Source organism: Trifolium pratense, linkage group LG5 (assembly GCF_020283565.1).
Source record: "Trifolium pratense cultivar HEN17-A07 linkage group LG5, ARS_RC_1.1, whole genome shotgun sequence".
Classification (NCBI taxonomy): Eukaryota; Viridiplantae; Streptophyta; class Magnoliopsida; order Fabales; family Fabaceae; genus Trifolium; species Trifolium pratense.
The window spans coordinates 45,673,756-45,695,974 of record NC_060063.1 but is presented as its reverse complement, the minus strand read 5'-3'; the positions used below and the strand labels follow the sequence as shown (position 1 = coordinate 45,695,974).

Here is a 22,219-nt window from a genome sequence, read left to right as displayed (position 1 = left end):
TGGGATCAAATCAAATGTGTGGTGACTAGCATAAGATCTTGACGCCCTAGCTAAAGTATGAGCGACAAAATTGGCTTGCCTCCTAATAAAACTTATCTTAAAGTTTGGATGGTTTGCTAATAACAACTTACATTCATCAATAATAACAACCTTGCAAGTTTGGATTACCCTGCCCTTTCATTGCTATTTGCTTTCTCTGTTCGGGAACGACGGCTGGAAGATTTATTTCCTAGTGGGATGCAAGTTAGTTCTGTCTAGTATAGATGGTTTGATCTAGAATACCGGGGATGCAATTTCTTATCATTGTTTTCCAATTCCAGCAACAATTGGTAAGTTATAATTAAGGCACATAAAATTAATATTACAGAAAAGTATGAATGAATCAAATTCGACAAGTCCACATTCCATTCAACACAACACAACACAACACAACACAAGAGTTCTAACCAACCAACAAAGTAAAAGGTGCTCCATAGATGGTTCGGGAAGATCGAAAAAAATCATCAGTCATACACGCCATGTTCGAAAAAATCATCATGCCCACTAGCGATTTCGTCAAATTCATCGAGTAGTTCATTGGATATGTGACAATAAGAAGCTGGGTAGGAATAGTTTGGATGACTCTGGAATTCTTCAGGGCTTAAATCAGCTAAGTAGAACAAATTAGCTAGACGACGTCGATTCAAAAGGGGGCAGTTATGCTCGTCCTCCTTATGAAGCCAATATGTCTTGAAATTTTGGAAACCCCTTTCTTTCTCCTCATCGTTACTGTATCCATCTGGTCGTCCTTCTGGTCGAATATATCGGCACCAGCGTTGGAAAGCTACTCTAGCTAAAAACAAACAAGAATTAATTAAGTATGACCCATAGTATGACACATATCGTCTATTAATAAATAAATAAAACTTTTGTACCCGCGGCATCTGGATCAGAACTGTTGCCAACTTCCAATTTGCCAACTTCCAATTCATTCTTATCGTCGTCAACTAATCATCAAAAGAAAACCATTACAAATAATTAATTAATTAAACTAAAAATGATTTAGATCGGAATCTACAACAAAACATGAAATTAATAAATAAATAAATAAATAAATAAAACTGAAAATATGATGATGTTCAACTTGGTTGTTCTTTAACTCTCGGTTTCTTTGGCGGTGGTTGAGGAGTAGCAGAATCATTCTTATTGTCGTCAACTAATCATCAAAAGAAAACCATTACAAATGAATGAATCTACAAGAAAACATAATAAAAGAAAGAAAGAATGAATGATTTAGGGTTGCTGCTGGTATGTACCAGAAACATCATCATCTTGTGAAATTGGAACGGAATCATCATGGTGGTCTCCAATTAGAGAAGCGGCGGCGGCGCGAGGCATCATCCACATCGATTGGCGGTTCAGAGAATAGAACGGATCAATGACCACTTGCACAACCCTAGCTTCTTTCTTTTATAAAATACTAGATGGCTGCCCGTGCGTTGCACGGGTTCGGCGGAACATCATGTGTATATCAATCATGGATGCAACGTGCCAATGAAATTAGTCATAATCATATGGAAATCATTTGGGGGAGCATCATTATATATACCAATCATGGATACTATGAGCAAAGGAAATTAGTCATAAACATATGGGAATTAGGTAATTTAATTGTAATATCATTACCAAACTAATCAACCTCAAAAGGATATATAAAATTGATTATTTCATAAACAACCAACATTTTAATCAAATATGAACATATGAAAATTCAATCAACTATCATCGTTTCCTTTCAATCATAGAATAATGCTACCTTGTTGTGCATTGTCTGTTATAAAAGCCAATATTGTTGGAGATGGAGACATATATGTTTTGATCTACTTTTGAACATATTCTTTTATCCCTTTTAGCTGTTATTATTGAATAAGTGGTCTATCTCCATAAGGAATCATCTAAAAATAGATTTCAACAACTACACAAATATGTTTCTGTTCTTCATTTTGAGCATGCTATGTTTTGATTTTATAGATGTCAGTGTTGCCATAGACACTATTACATCAACTCAGTTTATCAAGGACCCTGAAACTCTATGCTCCAAGAGTGGTAACTTCACTTTAGGCTTCTTTAGCCCTGAAAATTCGACCAATCGCTATGTTGGAATTTGGTGGCAGCCACAGTTCACAGTTGTATCGGTGCTTAACAGAGACCAACCTCTCAAAGATTCTTCTGGTGTTGTTAAAATATCTGATGTTGGTAATAATCTTGTGGTACTCAATGGAAAGAAAGAGGTGATTTGGACATCAGATGTGCCAAATATCGCAACCAATTCAAGTTCCATACTTTTGGATTCAGGCAACCTTGATCATGTTCCAAATAACAGAGAATTTGTCTGTAGTCTTATTCTTTACATCACTTCAAATGCAAGTACAACTTCCATTTTTACTCTTAAGTGCAAGGCTAAACAATATAACTGATTTTTTAGGTGTATAAAAAACCATTGCTACTCCATGACATAACAGTAGCACCACAGCAGAATTCAAAGGCACAAAACAAAATATATTTCATACATTATGAACCTATGAAATCTACAATGCCACTGTTGTGTTTAGCATGTATTTCGCTCAGCTGCATGCCAATGGTAGTGAGACTGGTGATTCAAAAAAACAATGCTGCAAAATTAAAAACATTGCTGCTGAATCAGTACACAGATTCACATCAAGGAGGATTCAAAGTATAAACTACTAATTTTATTCCAATAATTCAAAATAGATAAGATAAACCAACGTTGACATTAGCCTCCATATAAGGAATCAAAACAGTGGGTACATCACTTCAAACGATTGCAATTTAACTAACTTATGAAAACTAAGACACATTGAGCCAAACATAACATGGACACAACACTAAAAGCTTAAGAATCTGGTGAAATTCCACATGATATTGTAAAGCTTAAGAACCTAAGAGAGCTTGAGATATATGAGAACTATTTGAGTGGAAAAATTCCATTCGGATTTCGAAACCTTACCAATCTTCTTAAATTTGATGCTTCGGTTAATTATCTTGAAGGTGATCTTTCTGAGCTTAAGTCATTGAAAAATCTTCAATCTCTTTAGCTTTTGGAAAACAAATTCTCAGGAGAGATTCCACAAGAGTTTGGAGATTTTAAGAATCTCACAGAACTTGCTCTTTATGATAACAAACTCACTGGTTTTCTTCCTCAGAAACTTGGTTCTTGGGTTGGAATGGCATTCATAGATGTTTCAGATAATTCACTTTCTGGTCCTATACCACCTGATATGTGCAAGAACAACCGAATCGATCTTATAGCCTTGTTAAATAACAGTTTCACAGGAAATATACCAGAAAATTATGCAAATTGCACTTCTCTGGTTCGGTTTCAAGTAAGCAAGAATTCACTTTCTGGTGTTGTTCCTAAAGGTATATGGGGCCTACCAAAATTGGAAATTTTTGATGTTGCAAGGAACAAATTTGAAGGTTCTATTTCATCTAATATTGGAAAGCTAAATCTCTAGCTCAACTTTTTTTATCTGATAATCAATTCTCAGGTGAGTTACCATTTGAAATTTTAGAAGCTTCTTCTTTGGTTTCGATTCAGTTAAGTTCAAATAGTATTTCTGGTCGCATACCGGAAAATATAGGCAAATTGAAGAAACTCCTCATCAAGGGAAGGCTTTGCATTCCCACCAATCAAAGAAAATGGAGCATCAAGGTCCATACCATAAAGAGCAATCCTATTAAAACAACAATTGGAATTAAACATTAACCACCAAATCAAAAGTGCACACATTAGCAAATGCATCTACCACAATATCAAAGATAAAAAGCTTTACAAAAATCACAGCACCTCTGAAAATCTTGACTTTAGTGAATTGTATGACAACAACAGGAATGGTTTGTGAAGTGGCATCACATGTCAACTCCTAAGATGATCAAGGAAAATGTTAAAATCAACTCCTAAAACTTTACCTCAGTTTTGAAGTGATATTCGAAAAGTTCTATTTTTATACTGGATTGACCAACTTCTGCACAAACCTAGAACAAAACAGCATACACAGATTTAATTGAACAGATTGCATAAAATCCCCAAGTTAGAACCAAATCATTCTCATGGAAAAAAAAAAACACAGATAAAGAGTTAAAATTTGGGGAGGAAATATTGTAGTGAAATTGTGATTATGTTTTCATGATCGGTATTCTATTTTCATGAGCTGTATTTTCATCTCCAAAGCAATGAAGCTAAGGAGAAATTGTTTCCTTACACGGTAACTAATTGAGCTACATTAGTCTGCTGCTTTACTAATCTACAAAAAACATCTATACTCCAATTCAAGGCCGCTTCTCTTTCCTGCAACAAAAGGAGATTGAGCATTAGCAACTCCTAATCCTCTTAAACATCGCAGGACAAACATGCATTAGATCATAAAAAAAAAACCAAACAATGATAAGAACCTTCTCAGAGCTGGATGACCAAAACTCATCCCAGAATCTATTGAAATCCAATTCCAGCTCATGTCTATCCCTGATTTAAAGTAAAAGAAAATCATGATCATCATTATAAACATGTTTTAATTCTAGTCAATAAAACTAATTAGCATTATTACATGGCTCGAAAACAAAAATGGTGAAGATGACTAACACCAAAATGTACAATAAAAGGCAATGCTGACAAAAATACCAGGATCAACATCAATTTTTTCATGATCCATGCCATTAGGTACAAGAGTGTTAATGTACTTATAAGGTCCCTTCCCGTTGATAAGAACACCATCTGGAATTCCGAGAGTTTTCCAGCATTAAGTTTTGATCTTAAATCCTATATTTACCAAAGCAACATGCACAAAAGTACTAAAAAATCCTATTGAAACAAACCCTGCATGCAAAAGTTAATCTCATTCAAGTAATTTTTCATCTAGTATACATTAGTATATTGGATTCCTCCTTAACAACAATATTGATACAAAAGTAGTTTCTCATACGTCTTTCTGTGTTTAAAGATTTAGGATAAAAGCAACAGTATGTTAAACTGAACAAAAGGAAAAAGCAAAAAATGTTTTAAAGACACAGATCATGAAGTATGGATTGCATATAAACTTGTATGCTTACCTATTTTGAGTTCGTGTAACATCTCTTTCCTCTTTGGTAGTGTCCAAATCATATTTGTTTAAATGAAAGAGTAATCAGTAACCAGATAAATGTTTGTCTAATTAAATGAAAATAGAAACAAAAATTGGGGGATAAATTCAAATAACACAAAATTTAACATATGACAAAGTATTCAATACTCATCCTAATGCATAACATGATGAAAAAAAATTGAGATTCACCAAATAAACCCAACCAGACAATGAACCAAGACAAAATCACGATTGAACTGCTTAAATAACCAAACTGTAGATAATGTCAGTTCATAGAAAGATTAAGCAAGTACCTGTTGCAGCTGCAGCAGTAATTACACATATGATGAAACAAAAGCTGCAAAAAAAAATATTTTAAAAAAACTTTGAAGATTAAGCAAGTACCTGTTGCCACCACCAGATTTGGCTGGCTTGGAGGAAGGTGGAGATCTGGAGGAGCCTTATCCTTCCATGAAGCCTGCAAAAATACAACACAGAGTATCAGTTACAGAGATGAAAATTGACAAATTGAGAAAGATGAATCTGGAGATACATCACCATCCACCACCACCACACATCACCACCACCTCCAATCTTCAACCATCTTCACAGCAAAAAAAAAAAAAAAAAAGCAACGACAAAAATAATAAAATAAATATAGTATAGAAACTAAGATCAAACCAGAGGAACGAAGGAGCAAGAAGCATCGCCGTCGCCAAACACCGCCCGCGAACCGCCACCGGAACTCTCTCTATGTCGGCCGGAACTCTCTCTTCCTCACCGGAACTTCCCTCCCCGGCGAATCTTCTCTCACTCGGCCACTCTCTCACTCTGACGAGTGATTGATTTGTAGGTGGTGGTGGGGGTTGTGGTGGATGTTATGGTGAAGGATGAGAAGAGAGCAGAGAGGATGAGGTGAGAAGAGAGAGCGTACGAGAGAGAGGGAGAGAAGAGAGAGAAAAAAACACTACAAATGAAAAAAATTTGGGAAAGGAGAAATATATATCTCATTGGGCCCAATGCATGTGTTACATATAGTTAGTCATGTGGAAGTTTCTGGTTACCTCCTGCATCACAACCCACACACTTGTCATGTGAAGCTTTGCATGGATGACATATAGATGGTTTCAAAGTTTACCAAATCTTGCAGGCATGTGGAACATGATCATTGGATAGAAATTGGCAGCACATGAGTGGACAAAATTGGCAAAGGATGATTGGACAATATGCATGGTTGTTGATCACCAATTGGACAAATCAATTAGGGTTTCATTAGGGTTTTGAAAGTTGGTCCCAAACTCCACCATCTTTTAGTATAATAGGATATTAAATTTTTCCTACCCCAACAATCTTCACTATACCCCAACATTTTTTTAAAAATACCCAATATACCCTTATAAAAAGTTAATATATTTTAAAAAAATAATTTTTGTCGTATTATACTGTTCCGGTAGAATTTATATCCTCACGAAAAACTGTTCCGGTAAGCAATAATCCATACCGGTAGGTTAACTTTACCGGTACACTTTTTTAACAGTGTTCCGGTATGTTAATTTTACCGGAACACTTTTTTAACAGTGTTCCGGTATGTTAACTTTACCGGTACACTTTTTAAAAAGTGTTCCGGTACGTTAATGTTACCGGCACACTTTTTAAAAAGTGTACCGGTATGTTAATTATTTTTCGTTTATCATTATACATACCGGTACACTTTTTTAAAGTGTTCCGGTAGTCAAAGTGTTCCGGTATGTAATAAGTGTACCGGTATGTTATTCTTAATTTTTTTAATTTTAATTAATTTTTTTATTTTTAAACAGATATGGCTTATCTCGGCGATACAAGTCAAATTTTAGTAGATACTACGGATGTTTTTACAACTCATCAAAAATTTGCTACCCCAGATGATGTTGTCAAATGGGCTCGAGATGTTGGAGATGCCAATAAAGTCAGTATTATCATTACTCGGTCGGATAAAAAGAACGGAATAAGAGGAAGAAATGATAAGTTGATTTTGGGTTGTGACAAAGGTGGAAAGTATGACTCTTCAGAAAGTTCCACGATTTCTGCATCGAAAAAGTGTAACTGTCCATTTAAAATTAGAGCTGCACCTTCAACAGATGGTTCAGGATGGAAAGTTCAGGTTATTCATGGAGTTCACAACCACGGGCTACCCGACCAATATCATGGTCATCCTCGCAAGGCACGTTTAACCGCTGATGAAAACAAACGTGTTGAAGATTTGACAAAGCGTAAAGTAGCACCAAGACACATTGTTTTAGATTTGAAAGATCAAAATCCAGAGTCTGTTGTTGATGCCACACTTGTATATAGGAAAAGACACAACATGCAAATACAGGAAAGAGGCTCCAGAACAGAGCTGCAACACTTGCTGCAGTTGTTAGATGATGCAAAATATGTCAGCTGGAATAGAAGAAAAGATGATGGCTCCGATGTTTTGAGTGATATTTTTTGGGCGCATCCAGATTCAATCAAGTTGTTGAACTTGTTTCCCATTGTTTTGGTTATGGACTGCACGTACAAAACTAATAAATATAGACAGCCACTGCTTGAAATTGCTGGCATAACGTCAACTAACATGACATTTGCTGTTGGATTTGCTTACATGGAATCTGAGAAGACAGACAATTATCATTGGGCGTTAGGTAAGCTGAAGCAATTGATTACCAAGCAAGATATATTTCCTAGAGTAATTTTGACTGATAGGGAGTTTGCTTTGATGAATGCAATTAAAGATATATTTCCACATACTACTAATATGCTTTGTACGTGGCATATAATCAAAAATGTGAATGCGAGATGCACCGTGCAAATACTTAAGGATATGAAACAGAAGGTGAAAAATTTGTGGAGAGATGTTGTTGAAAGTCCGGATGAGGTGGAGTATCAGCAACGGTTGAATGCGTTTCAGCAAGCATGTGTTAATTCAAGCAATTTTGTCGAATATGTCAATAACACCTGGTTGACCCCTCACAAAGAACAATTTGTTGAAGCATGGACCAATCGAGTGATGCATTTAGGAAACACAACGACTAATAGGTATAATTTTTTTATTTTAAAATATGAAATTATATTTTTCTTTTTTTGGCATTTAATTGACTATTGTTTGCAATTTGATATTTAGAATTGAGTCTGCACATTGGAGACTGAAGAAAATGTTGGAACACAGCAAAGGAGACTTATGCAAGTGTTTGGAAGGCATGAATGACAACATAAGACTAGAAGTTGACAACATAAAGAAGTCTTTTCAAAAAAGTTTTTACTACACAGAAAAGACACATAGTAGTCCATTTTTTCAATATTTGAGAAACTTTGTCTCCAGGGCCGCTATGACACTAATTTCTGATGAGATGGAGAGAATTGACATTGTTGGAACAAATAAAAACTTGTGTGGTTGCAAACTTAGGTCAACATGTGAGTTGCCGTGTGCTTGTGAATTGAGTGGATATACAACCAGCGGTGTACCGATACCGTTAGATTCAGTTCACGGTCACTGGAAGAAATTAACTATGGAAGAACCATTGGAGGATGACACAGAGGATGGATATGAGTTGGACATGAGTAATGCAATGGAGGCCATATGGACTCGATTTCGGTCACTTGATATTGTGGGTAAAAGAGCGTTGAAGAGTAAAGTGTTTGAACTTGCTTATCCAGCCTCAAGTTCATTGTGTCCACCACCTGAAAAAATAAAAACCAGAGGAGGAGTGAAGAAGAAATATAAAGGCAAAGCACCAAAAGGTTATGATGTGTATCGTGATCCATCATACTTTGAACACGTTGAAACAGAATATGGAGATTCACAAGGTGACTAATTTATTTTTTTGATAATATAGTTATTGCTTATATTTTTATGTCTATATTCTATTATTTATTATATATTCAACTTTTTTTATTTTTACATTAATCTAGGTACATCGAAGAGGTTGTGTACACAACAATCACAGTCATCTCAGAAGGAACTATCTCAACCCTCTCAGAAGCAACAATCTCAACCATCTCAGAAACAACTATCTCAGATGTCTAAACAACTGACATCTCAGAAATATTTGGGGCAATTTCCTGATCATATGCATCCACATATTGTTGACATTGCTGATGTGCTTGAAGATGGAAATTGTGGTTTTAGAGCTGTTGCATCTTTACTTGGTTACACAGAGGAAGGTTGGTCCATCGTCCGCCGGGAGTTAGATGAAGAACTTAGAAATAATAACAATTTGTATGAGAAATTATTCAGACAATATTTGCAGGTTGTGAGAGATTCGTTGGTAGCAACTAGATGGTTCACCATACCTGCTATGGGTTACTTGGTAGCAAATAGGTATAATGTCGTTCTCGTCACGTTGGGTAAACCTAGTAAGACTTTCTTTCCTATGATGACTTCATATTCCTCTTCAGCAAGGTTTTTGTGTATTGGTTTTGTCAATGGAAATCATTGGGTTCCGGTAAACATGTCAAAGGGGTTTCCGTTGCCCGAAGTTACAGCTGATTGGAAGAAATTTTGTTCACATGAAGCAAGGTCTTGGATGTCAAACTTAAACGGACGCCTACAATATTGGAACCTTTTAAATCCTCCGGTGAAACCTCTTAGTGGTGTTATGTCTGTTGAATAATTTTTAATTGTTTATTTTATGTCGAATATTTATTTTACTTATGTTTTATCAAATATCTAAATTCGTTCGTAACGTTTATTGTGTTAAAAAATATTTTATGACAATAAAATGCAATGCCTACTTTAGCAACGTTATTTGTGTCAAAAAATAATGTATCGAAGTAAAAAAAACATTTGATCGATAAAGTTCATAATTTAAATAAGCTGCGACGATATAGTAAAAATAGTTCAACAAAATACACAATCCATAAATAAAAGTACATAAACCAGTGTTCAAAAAAACATAACAATAAAAAACTAGTCATGGGTATGCACCACGACATACATCTAGTGCAAAAAAAAGCTCCTCAAAATCTCCATCATCCCTATTAGCGTCTATCCTCGTAACAAATGTCTCAAGCGCGCCTCGAGCCATCTCTCTCCATCTTCGCTCACGCTGTAGTGCAGATTCTTGTGGTGCATTATCTGCTGGTGCATCGTCTACTGGGGCATCTGGTGCAGGTGCATGTGCAGGTGCATAGTGTGGAACTGGTGGTGCTCCATGTGGTCCATCAACAGGGCGACACAGTCTAGGATGTGATACCCTATAGTACCAGGAGATGTAATCAGATACAGTCTCACTAGCATATGCCACTGGACGTGTCGGCTGAAGGACCCGATCAACGGACGCGTGATAACCAATCCAGTCGCTATCAATATCAGAGTAGGCAGGAGCTAGAGGTGGTGGTGGTGGTATATACTGTACATACCCAAATTGCCTAATACACCTCTCGGGCAAGTACGGAACTACCGTGGATCCACGCAGATGACCACTATACAGAGTAATCAGATCAAAAGGGATGCTACCTCTGTGAGTCTCAAACGGACGCCATATCACGTCATCAGGGGTCAGTGCATCCAATATAGGCCGATACTCGCGGAGCTTGGTCTTCCCTTGCTTATACATCCACCGCATAGCTCGAGGAAATCCAGGGTTATCACAATTAAGACCCGACTGAGCCCGCCTACCAAGGGTAGGAAAATACTCGTGGATCCAACACTGTTACAAAAAACAAAAAAAAACATAACTTGTTAACAACGCAAGAGAAAAGAAAATTAAATTACGCAACAAAGATAAAAACAAAATTTAATTACGCAATATTTAAATTATGTCATTGTAGTGAGTGTCGCATACCTGAAGAAGTGTCGGATACCCTGCAAGGGCCCTCGTAGTAAACATGGATGCATCGTTCAAGTTATCGTATAAACAAACTAATGCAATACTGGCCCACGAATATGTGTGGACTGCAGACAAATCACTAAACAGAAGTAGCCATTTGGCATCCACACGTGTATAACTCTTATCGGCCAGTATGGTATGTCCCACCAACATCAACATCCATGCCCTAGCTGCGCAGTCATATTTCCCGTAGAGATTGACATTCCTATTATAACTCTCATATAGCCACTGCTGTGAAAAATAACCACCCCTCTGCTCTACGGTCTCTTGCAATGCAAAATCATACTCCTCTCCTAACAACTCAACTGCAAGTTGCGCAGCTTGTTCTTGAGAAACTGATACAGGAGTATAAAACTGACCCCTAACAGGTAGATGCAGAAGACATGCCACATCGTCCAAAGTAATAGTCATCTCGCCGAACGGCATGTGAAATGACGATGTCTCAGGATGCCACCTCTCAACAAATGCGGATATAAGCTGCGGATCGGTTTGTTTCAAGCTAGTCCGCTCAAGCCAGCACAACCCCGAAATATCCAACCACCCTTGAATAACTTGAGGATGATGATCAGGAATCTTTTCAGCTAACTTTCTTCCTAACGATACTATTCGTAGCTCAGGTTTGTCACCTTCGAAACGTTCCTACATATATTTAATAAAAAAACATTGTGAATAATAAATTAAAAAAAGCGATACAAATTAAAAAAAATGATCAATATAACTTAACAAATAATAACAAAAAAAACAAAGTAGTACCTGACCGAACCATATATGACGAGCAACATGATGCTCGTATCGAGTCAAAAGACTCCTATCGATCGGCCCTCCAGGCCAAGCCTGCTGCACAGCCTGCTGCTCAGCCTGCTCCTGATGCACTGGCGGCATCTCATCGTGTTCCGGCTCCTGATGTGACCGAGACTCTCCACGTCCTCTAGGACGTCGAATTCTACCGTCTGCTCCTCTTGTACGCACCACTAAAAACAAAAACAAAAATTAGAAAAAAAAAACACTGTGTACCGGTACACTTTTAAAAAAGTGTACCGGTATGTAACATGAAATTTAGACGTCGAATACATACCGGTACACTTTTTTTTCAAGTGTACCGGTATGAATATTCATACCGGTATGAATATTCATACCGGTACACTTGAAAAAAAGTGTACCGGTATGAATATTCATACCGGTACACTTGAAAAAAAGTGTACCGGTATGAATATACCGGTACACTTGAAAAAAAGTGTACCGGTATGAATATTCATACCGGTACACTTTTTTTCAAGTATACCGGTATGAATATTCATACCGGTACACTTTTTTTCAAGTGTACCGGTAAAGAAATCAAACCGGAACACTTCGAAAAAGTGTACCGGTATGTAAAAGTTTACTTACTCTCTCAAATTTGCCAAACTCACACCGGAACACTTTTTTTGATTAGGGTAAATAATGATTTTTTTTTTTCCGTTTTACATTATATATGAGGGTATATTTGTCATTTCAAATGGGATTGTTGGGGTAAAGTGAAGATTGTTGGGGTAGGAAAAAAAAATTTCTCGCTGGGTTGATGATGATGTTGATGATGATGAAGTTGAGAATCAGACGGCGAGGGAATTGTCGGGTCGTGAGTTTCCGGGTTACGGTTGAAACCGGGTTTTGGGTTTATGGGAGAGAAAAGAATTATGAATATGAATATGATAATGATGAATGGATGATAATGAGAAAATTGTTGGATCAAGCCTCATTTGTGTAATTTTGTATTCAGTGAAATGAAAATCAGAATAAAAATGGAATACTATAAAGTGAGTGAATAAAGTGCCGTGTTGATTTTCCACTTTCATATATCTAGTTAGATTAGATAGATTCATACGTAGCTAGATTTTTTTGTACAAATATTTTTTTTGTCAAATAGTCTCGTGTTTTAAAATAGATAAGTGGCCTTCCTAATTATAGTTGTGGGGTTCGAATAGTGGTCATCTCTATCAAGTGTAACGTTAATCACCAATTAACCAATAATTGTTAATGTTAATTTACAACTTAAACGAAAATACATATAATGCATTATGCCCTCTCTATATATATATATGTGAAACAAAAAAGTTCATGTTGGAGATCCTAGCTAAACAGTTATCCCATCTATTTCTTAAGGTCCAAGGTACTACCTTTGAAGAGGAGAAGGCCATCACCACAAGCATGGAATCAGATTCTAACCAAAAGATGTGACCAACCTTTGTTGACTGCAGTTTCAATGGCTATCATAGCACCAACAAGTTCAGCATTTAAAGAGGAGCTTATACCAAGGTTGAAAGAGAAAGCACCTAAAAAAAAATACATATAATGCATTGTTGGGGGTAAAGCACAATATGAACCCTCACAGGATTGGTCCCGTTGGTTATTAATTAATTTTAGGCTTAAATATCACATTCTTTTATGTATGTAGGCGCTTTCTTGGTTTTAGTTCCTGTATCATATTCTTTTTGGTTTTAGTCCTGTATATGTAAATCTTGTAGATTTTTGTCCCTCCCGTTTGCATTTGTAGCTAAAAAATTTCCCTTGTGCATTTTGGTGGTTGTGTCAGTTTTGAGGCTTGGTAAAATTTGCAGGTTTGACCTCTCACAGGTGATCTTTGCATAAAGGCCTGGGAGTTTAGCCTTATATTTGTTGTCATGTTTTTTGCTGCCTTATATTTGTTGGTTAGCCTTGAAATTTTGTAGTTGGAGCCTAACTTGTTGCCCCGTATATTGTTCATAAGGAACAAGGCCTATATGATGACTTAGGAGAAGAATCCAATGTAAGATTATAGAACTAATAGTGATATATAAATGGTACAACTGCCTCAATCTAGAATCCACCCTTGTAATTTCATTTCTCTGATTTTCTGATCCTTCACATTTACATTGGATTCATTAATGCTTCAATTGTTTGAAATTTGAATCTCTAAATGTTGCATTGCATACTTGCGCTTTATAAGATGACTTGGGAGTTGCTACTTTGACTTTCATTTTGGATTATAGATTGATAATAATCAATTATCAGATATTATTATTAATATAAATTAGGTAGTTATCCCAACCTAATGAGTGTCTGTGTATATAATCATAAAAGGTACGCTATTCATGATTCAATCCCATACATAATATGCTATAATTTGTGTCTAATGGATCCAGACACTCCATTCCAGTATAGCATAGGGCAAAGTTATTTAGGTGCAAAGTTTATGCGACAGGCAAGTTTTTCTTGAAGGCTCAACAAAGTTTATGCGACATTTAAAAATGCTTTTGGTACAAGTTTCACAAATTTAGTTAGTTTCTATGTGCATGCATATTTTAATTCTTTAGTATCAATCAATGTCTCTTAACCTGCAGAAAGCCGTCATCGCAGCCTAAAGAAGACCTCAAGTTTTTGGCTGAATTTAGGTCTCGATTTCCATTTCCAGCAAATATCTCTGATAAAGACGTAGAAGAATTTGTGGCTGAATGGGAGTCTCGACATCAAACAAATATAGGAGATGATTATCAAAAAAACAAATATAGGAGATGTTGAAAGTGGCAAGAAGAAGGGAAAAAAGAAGGGCAGTTCTTGAAGTACTTGTTCTAATTATAGGTTGGAATCATGTGAGTTATTAGTGAGTTATATGCTATGCTTATCTTATGTTGTTTGTTGGCCACATAATTTTATGGCTCTATGGTGTAGAAAGACTATGTTGTGTAACAGAAAAGACTATGTTTTGCTAATATTTGTGTGCTTCGAGATTAGTTATTATGTTCTGATTTCTTATTCTACATCATGTTTTAAAGATGAGTATTGCTATGTGTCGCCAGAGATTAACCTTGCGAACTCACCAATGTTTAAATAACTCCCAACCTCACTGGTGTTTCTTTTGTTTGAAATTCTATTGAGGTGGTAGACTTAGTAATGGAACTTGTTAGAGTCTTTGACTTAAACCTCAATGAAAAACATCTCACCAATTTAGAAATCTTCTGTTTCATCTCTGCAATTTTAACTCTAATAACTGCAATTTTAACTATTACATGTATGTTCAATATTGTGTTCGCGTCTTGAAGCAAAATCAATATTTTTAATGAAACTATATTTAACTCAAAGCTTGTTGAAGACATTCTAATCGGAAAAAACAAGAATAATCAAGGAGTTAAAAGGATAATAACATAACATTTATTACAATGGAATGTTTCTTATAAGGAGAAAAAAGAAACTAAATAGCTCTCTCCCCATGAATCTACGAGGGAAAACAATTACAACAATAATAATTTTACAGGAAGCAAGAGACTTCCACACAATCAAAAACCAATTTGCAGCACATGGACTCAATTGGCATCGTCTCAATGTGCATCATCAACCAACTTCACCTTCCTTCGCCTTTGTATAACAAGTCGAAACACCAATATATATACACACACATAATAACCACAATCATCACAGTAATTTACTATAGGCTTTTTTAACCAGATGGTGTGTTGTGTTTATCTGCAACTTCACCTTGGTAATGCCAAATTCAATGCTGGTGGTGATCTTAGAAGTATAGGCTTTAATAGAACCAAAAAACATGTATCGGATTACCAAACGAAGAAAAATATATTATGTGATCTTTGTTCCGTTTATTTTCTAAGGTTGAAAATGATCAGGTGCAAATGGCTTCTACTGCGAGTTTCTTCATGACATTTGGACATGGATCACCTCCGAAAATTTCAGGTGAAACTGTCACGGTGCATGTACTTTGACCAACACAATTCTGCAACAATAAAGAATGTGTTAGAACTTAGAATAGCAACTCCGTTTTTCATGAGTCAAATCTGTGTTTGGTTATAGAATCCTACTCTCTATAAAAAAGAAACCATCCTAGAAAATATCGAACAAAAAGTAACAATACCTTTTGAAAGGCATCATATGACTTGTGAGCATGACAACTTCCTTCGTGGTAGTTTCCACATGATCCTACTGGTGTACCAAAGCTAGCAAATTTGATCGATGATATTTTCTGTCCAGGACCACATGACAAATGTGCTTTCGGACTCACTGGTACCTTAACTTTACCAGAAGCTTGCATTTGATAGCTAACAAGATTTGGTTGCCACTCATAAATATCAGCACACACGCTATTGATATCCCTTCTAACTAAAACTACGCCATTTGGATCCCCACCCAATTCCTCAAACATAACCAACAAATTCCCTGTTGGTTTCAGCCAGGAATGAGGAACATGATACCTGAAATTATTAGCCAGCGATTAGTTCGTCTGGTTTTCTCATTGGTATTGAACAAAACTATTAGACAAGCTACATAAAATATATCTCATACCATCGTTGAGAAGCCTCGCCGCAGTTAGTTCCACATTTTTTCTCATTATAAATTCCTGCATAATTGCAATAATCACAAGAACCAGATGCTTTATAAGCAGGCCAGTATCGTCCAAGATGCTGTCCGTTTAACCAAACTTGACCTTTTCCCATGCTGTTCATGTCTAAAGCCAACGGTGCAACTCCAGCAGGTGCGTCAAAAGTAGTCTGTAATAGCATATAATGTAGTAACATTTATCAGACTAATAATTAACCTCTTAGCTTTTGTTATCATGTAACTACCTTTAACAACCTGTAACAGCTATTAACTAACACTATTTGACAGTTGGCTTGTTGCACAAGTAACTGTCTTATTCCTTCAATTCTTCACTATCAACAGTTTCCTAGATAGCATATGAAAACAATTTATAACTAATACGAAAACACTTTAACTTTTGTTATAGAAATAGCTTATACACAAAAAATTTAGGACTCAAATCTGACTTGAAGGACATTTCACTTAATTTCAAAATCTTCCAATTAAAACATTTAGCAAATGGATCCAGACACTCCATTCCAGTATAACATAGGGCGAAGTTATTTAGATGCAAAGCTTTCAATGTTGTAAAACCAAAAAGTTCGGACAAACTTGCAAAGGGATTTGAAGAGTCGGCTGCAGTAGGAAACATTGAAAAATGTTCCAGGTGCAACGTGTCCAATGATTTGCAACCAAAAGGAGATGAGATATTTGTTGGATGGCAAAATCTTTTAACTCGAGCCATTTCAACGATTGGCGAGTGAAAAGAGGCAAAGGAATTTCAATTTGTGGACAGCCAGAGGTTTTTGCCTGAAGATTATTAATTCTGATTTCTTCGACACCATGTAATGCTGCATGTTCAATAACCTTATTGAAAAGATACTGATCTGTCACGTAATCTACCCCAAAGCGATAGTAAATGAGAACTTACATGAGAATTATCGCGATGTGATAGAACCCACAACACAAATTTCTTGAAATCAACCAACCGTGTGAATGATTTACTGTTGAAGTACGAGCAGGGAATTGAAGTCCAAATATACCTCCACCTTTTCGATAAAACACAAGTTCGAATTGCATCTCTTGTCTCCATAAATGACAAAATATGATGAAGAATGCAATCTGGCATTTCCCCAAGTCTGTCCTTGAGTCCTGTCGCAACACAACCATACACATTCTGAGAAGCCAAAGTTGTCTTTTTTACTTTTAGACCTCTTCATGATAGAACCGGATTCCAGAAGATTAGTTTTCTGCATTCCAGCTGCTTCACAACACTCACAGAATCAGTCGAGTTAAACCTCTCAATCACATTCCCATCAAACCATTACTCACCAAACTAGAAACTATCCATTGATTAGTTGATCAGCTAAACATCAGTACTCCTCCGTGATCAATCTGACAATATTAAAATCACTACCTCTAGTCCTATTTATAAGAAACAAATGGCTTATTCGCTAACACAAATAAAAAGCATTTGAATCACTAAGATCAATGGCGGTTTTAACTTATCCCAGAAACACCTATGGTACAATATTAAAATTCATTCAAGACTAATATATTCACTTGCATTAGAAATGACAATAGAATAGGGGATTGCTTCAATAAACAACTTATAGGATATGGTGCGCAGCAAAGCATTAAAACATGGTGAAATTGCAATCATCACCAATCATAAGTTCTACAAGTCGAATCATCATCATCGACATATTTTGACCTCAACACCCAGTTCAGATGTTGGTTTTGTCCTTAAGCAAATCCAAACAATATTTTCTTTGTGAAATGGTGATTCCCTCCTTTTGAGTGTGCAACTGCAACCTCAAGACCAACAAAATAACATGAGAACCGCGAATTGGTTTGTACGTACAGCATGATTCGCGGTATTTTGGAATTGGTTCACTCAAATTCGTGTGGAATTTACATAAAACAATATACTCCCTCCGACATCCCAAATCATTGGTCCTTTTAGAATTTTGCAGATATATTAAGAAATACTAGTAAATAATGATAAGTTCAGTAAGTTTTATCACTACTTTTTCACTTTTTCAAATTTGAATTATCATTTTAGCAGTTTAGCATTATGTGCAACTGGTCCATGGAAGCATCAGCCCTTTATGATTTGACCGTTACCAAACATGACTTTTTTTTTTTATCATACGAGCTTATAAGCTATAATATGTGTTAGCATTTTTAGTGTGTGTGTTGCTTTGTTTGTATAGCACGCGCCGTGTGCTGTCGAGCCTAGCGAAGCCAGGGAGGCCTTGGAGGCCTATACAAGGCATTGTTGTTGTGGAATAAAATTGAGGATTACACTTTGAAAACTAACATAATGCATATCCTTTTCGATTTTCGGTGTTGATTTGTTGGACAAGATGAATGAAATTCCTAAGTTAGAATTTTCGCACAACATGATGAGAAATTTATAACAAAGTAAGCTCCTAGGAAGGAGCAGCCACCTACTCTGATAATTTACATTGCAAGATTTAAGAAACATGAGGAAAGCTAAGTCCATTCAAGTATGACCCCTTCTTCTAAATATTAATTCACAGAGAACTCTGTCAAGACTCAAATAATCAAACTATACCACGATCCACAGAGAACTCTCTCAAATATGAAATTTTTTTAATTTTTAGTTCGGATTATATATAAAGAGCTGCAATTAGTTTTGATCCTCTTTTCTAAGTTAAGGTTGATTTATAGTTACTTTGACATATCTGTTCTTAAGGAATGCAAACACAATATCACCAAGTTAGGAAGAAACACTTCATGACTGACTGTGACCTTGCTATAGCAGTAATCATAACAAGTGAAATACAAAACTGATAATCTAACTAATCTTTTAGCTTTGTGTGAAAATACATTAAACTAAACAGATCATCCAAACAGAGAAAATCAACTTAGATCATAGAAACATAAAGCAAATTTACACATAAAAAAAACAAAAAAAAATTCATTGATTAAATAATAATTTTTACATATCTCTGCCTCATTAAAAACCTACTTTTTTTTTTTCTATTTATTTTTCAAAGATAAACATACTACTTAACTAATTATATTCTTTCATATCCTTACATGGTGATCAACCACCGCCAAGCTCCATCAATTTCTTCTTTTGTTCAGCTAGTCTACGTTCAATGGCATCCTTTATCTCAATGGCTTCCTTTACTTGCTCCCTTTTCACGCACTTCTTATCTTCCAATTTACGAATCTTAGCTATTTGAGTATTTAGTTCATTGATAATTTTATTAATGGATATTTTGGTTTCAGCAATAAGTTGGGCTCTGGAAGGAGGCATGGCTCAAAATGTGATAATATGTTCACACACAATTTACATCTTCCTTTTATAATACTTCTTCACACAACTTGGCACACAAGGAGGTAATTTTTACATTTTTTTCATTTCTTTTCTTTATTTCATGCAAAATAAGAGTTTGTTTTGTATGATAATTACTATTGAACATACTATTACCATGACTATTGAGGGAATTGTTTCTTCATACATAATTGCAATTGTTTTAATAATTTTTAATGTCTTGGCGTAACGGTGTTTCATCACATAACGGTGTTTCATCACAGTCATTTTCTATAGTGTAATGTTTTTTCTCACGTGCATTCAATCAATTCACGTGATGTAGTTTAAAATATATGCACCGTAAATTAATTTTACACTGACATTCAATAAAAATAATTTAAACTTTTACATCATATCGGGAAATTCGAGTGAAGTGGAGTAATGTGGCGGAATACATGATTGTTGTTGGTTAATAGTGTAAAATTATTTAACAATGTCGGCGCATATTCATTTTTCTCATAATAATAAAAAAAAATCTATGAGTCAAAATTTATAGAGAAAGACGATTATGAGAAGTAACTAACATTAACAGGTGATGGCAAAAATTGACCAGGTTAATCGACAAAGGTCTATGACATACTCACGGGCTTCATGATTTTATAGAAGACTATTTGGCTCGCAAGTGATCACAATTTAAACTATAAAAAAAATATTTTATGAAAGATGATTGTATGGGTTAAAGTTCGAACCAGATTTTTCATTTCCCCACTCTTAAAATTTCTGAGTCAAGTCATTATAAACTACTTCACCAAAAAAAATATAATTAATTTTTTTGTTGTTGCGATTGTTGTTATTATTATCGCACTAAACTTTATATTTTTTGTTAAAACGATCTCCTTAATTAAAGTATATTTGTCTACATTAAATTTTGTGAATTATTTTTCTTTCTTGATCAAATCTTTTACCATATTATTTCATAATCGCCCTATAATATTTCCTAACCCAATATTCTTATGTAATTCATAATTCTTCATCAATCAATTAATACTACATGCAAGACCTGCGTTACTCCTCCAACACACATGTAAATTTTATGATATTTCTAATTTGCCAAAACTGATATGATTACTCCCTCCGTCCCAAAATAAATGACCTAATTTTAACTTAGTATACTATTCACATTATCTATTTTAACCATATTTTTCTACTAATATATAAAACAAATATTAGCATATGAGATGTTGTTTGATTTGTCACGATCAGAGTTTTCAAAATATGCAATTTTTATAATTTTTCATAATAAATAACTAAAGATATTACTGATTAAAGTTGTATATCGACAAATGTAAAGGTGACTCATTTATTTCGGGACAGAGGGAGTAGTTAGGAAGAATCTCTACACACATAAGAGGTTGGGTTGAATAGTCATTGTGCTTCACTTCATATAATTCCCATGATCTTAGTGAGCAGATAGAAACTTAATTGTGAAGGAATTCTCTTGATTTGTCACGAGAGAATAGAGTGAAGGGTTTTATTTTATTTTTTAAAAATAAAAGAAGGGTGTACAACTTTGATAAAAAATGTGTCAAAAAATTTAAATTGAAAATAATAATTTGTATATTAATTTTAAATATAGTGACTACACTATTTTTAAGATGACTATACTATTTTAATTGTTTTAACTTTTTTTTTGACGAATTTTAATTGTTTTAACTAGTATTCCAAAAAAAATAATTAGCATTTTCTTAAAAACAAAACCCTAAGAATGCATTTAAGGTAATATTTAATTAATAACATTAAATGTTACACTTAAAAAAAACTTCAACATTGTGACAATGTGGACTACTCTTAACAAACATTTTCGTGTTATATTAAGAAATTGGAGGTGCTTGAACAAAAAAAAATAAAGAAAAAAAAAATGGAGGTGAAGTATAAGGTTACGTGGCGAAATATATGATTTTATTGATTGATAGTGTAAAATTATTATATATTGTAAATGTATTTTTTTTTTCATAATAATAAAAACTTATTAGGTAAAATTTATAGAAAAATACGACAATGAGAATGAAGACACTAGCTAACCACAAAAAACGAGAGTTAAAATAGGTCAGACTAATTGACAGGGTCTATAACCAACCCATAGGGAAAATCATTTTATAGAAGACTAGTTAGAAATATAGGTTACACTTCAAACTATAGAAAAACATTTTATAAAATATTATTGCAGAGGTTGAAGTTCGAACCCGAAATTTTCACTTAACCTTTTGTTTTAACAGGCAAAAATTTCCCACTTTACTTTTAAAGCTTGTGAGTATAGTCAAAATATGCAATTTTCATATAACTACCATGATTTTAGTGAACAAATAGAAACTTACTTGTGAAGAAATTCACTTGGTTTGTCACGAGAGAATAGAGTGAAGGGTTTTATTTTCTTTTTTTAAAATAAAAGAAGGGTGTACGACTTTAAATTGACAATAATAATTTGTATATTAATTTTAAATTAATATATAAAACAAAAAGCCCTGTACAATTTGATAAAGAGGGTGTACAATTTTAAGATGACTATACTATTTTAATTGTTTTAACTAGTATTCCAAAAACAATAATCAGCATTTTCTTAAAACAAAAGGCCCTAAGAATGC

General features: G+C 34.8%; 4 protein-coding genes and 1 pseudogene across 4 annotated transcripts; 2 read left to right on the top strand and 3 right to left on the bottom strand.

Annotated features, from left to right (window-relative positions):
* Positions 1-314: 314 nt before the first annotated feature.
* Positions 315-1,941, bottom strand: LOC123887439. The gene is made up of 4 exons (XM_045936755.1): positions 1,296-1,941; positions 1,124-1,195; positions 915-986; positions 315-832 (listed from the first exon to the last, which is right to left on the bottom strand). Exons 1-4 carry the CDS (start codon positions 1,384-1,386, stop codon positions 504-506), a joined length of 564 nt encoding a protein of 187 aa, XP_045792711.1. The 5' UTR covers positions 1,387-1,941; the 3' UTR covers positions 315-503.
* Positions 1,464-3,515, top strand: LOC123886781 (receptor-like protein kinase 7). Its single transcript, XM_045936067.1, has 3 exons — positions 1,464-1,641; positions 2,011-2,406; positions 3,118-3,515. The coding sequence occupies exons 1-3, from the start codon at positions 1,464-1,466 to the stop codon at positions 3,513-3,515; spliced, it is 972 nt and encodes a 323-aa protein (XP_045792023.1).
* A 3,421-nt stretch (positions 3,516-6,936) lies between these two features.
* LOC123886780 (protein FAR1-RELATED SEQUENCE 5-like) lies at positions 6,937-7,855 on the top strand. The gene is made up of 2 exons (XM_045936066.1): positions 6,937-7,780; positions 7,842-7,855. Exons 1-2 carry the CDS (start codon positions 6,937-6,939, stop codon positions 7,853-7,855), a joined length of 858 nt encoding a protein of 285 aa, XP_045792022.1.
* Positions 7,856-15,107: 7,252 nt separating this feature from the next.
* LOC123887438 (beta-galactosidase 1-like) lies at positions 15,108-16,519 on the bottom strand. The gene is made up of 3 exons (XM_045936754.1): positions 16,274-16,519; positions 15,846-16,182; positions 15,108-15,707 (listed from the first exon to the last, which is right to left on the bottom strand). Exons 1-3 carry the CDS (start codon positions 16,504-16,506, stop codon positions 15,597-15,599), a joined length of 681 nt encoding a protein of 226 aa, XP_045792710.1. The 5' UTR covers positions 16,507-16,519; the 3' UTR covers positions 15,108-15,596.
* Positions 16,520-16,709: 190 nt separating this feature from the next.
* Positions 16,710-17,544, bottom strand: LOC123886778 (annotated as a pseudogene).
* Between the last annotated feature and the right edge of the window lie 4,675 nt (positions 17,545-22,219).

What these genes read in the sequence shown, in the direction of transcription:
- LOC123887439 (XM_045936755.1), bottom strand. Translation starts at nt 1,386, where the DNA reads ATGTGGATGATGCCTCGCGCCGCCGCCGCTTCTCTAATTGGAGACCAC. An exon ending in GAGAGTTAAAGAACAACCAA is followed by an intron (nt 987 to 1,123) that starts GTTGAACATCAT and finishes TTTGATGATTAG; the next exon opens with TTGACGACGATAAGAATGAA. An exon ending in TTCTGATCCAGATGCCGCGG is followed by an intron (nt 833 to 914) that starts GTACAAAAGTTT and finishes GTTTGTTTTTAG; the next exon opens with CTAGAGTAGCTTTCCAACGC.
- LOC123886781 (XM_045936067.1), top strand. Translation starts at nt 1,464, where the DNA reads ATGGCTGCCCGTGCGTTGCACGGGTTCGGCGGAACATCATGTGTATAT. An exon ending in CATAAACATATGGGAATTAG is followed by an intron (nt 1,642 to 2,010) that starts GTAATTTAATTG and finishes TTGATTTTATAG; the next exon opens with ATGTCAGTGTTGCCATAGAC. An exon ending in TTACATCACTTCAAATGCAA is followed by an intron (nt 2,407 to 3,117) that starts GTACAACTTCCA and finishes ACAAATTCTCAG; the next exon opens with GAGAGATTCCACAAGAGTTT.
- LOC123886780 (XM_045936066.1), top strand. Translation starts at nt 6,937, where the DNA reads ATGGCTTATCTCGGCGATACAAGTCAAATTTTAGTAGATACTACGGAT.
- LOC123887438 (XM_045936754.1), bottom strand. Translation starts at nt 16,506, where the DNA reads ATGTTACTACATTATATGCTATTACAGACTACTTTTGACGCACCTGCT. An exon ending in GGCGAGGCTTCTCAACGATG is followed by an intron (nt 16,183 to 16,273) that starts GTATGAGATATA and finishes TAATAATTTCAG; the next exon opens with GTATCATGTTCCTCATTCCT. An exon ending in CATATGATGCCTTTCAAAAG is followed by an intron (nt 15,708 to 15,845) that starts GTATTGTTACTT and finishes TTATTGTTGCAG; the next exon opens with AATTGTGTTGGTCAAAGTAC.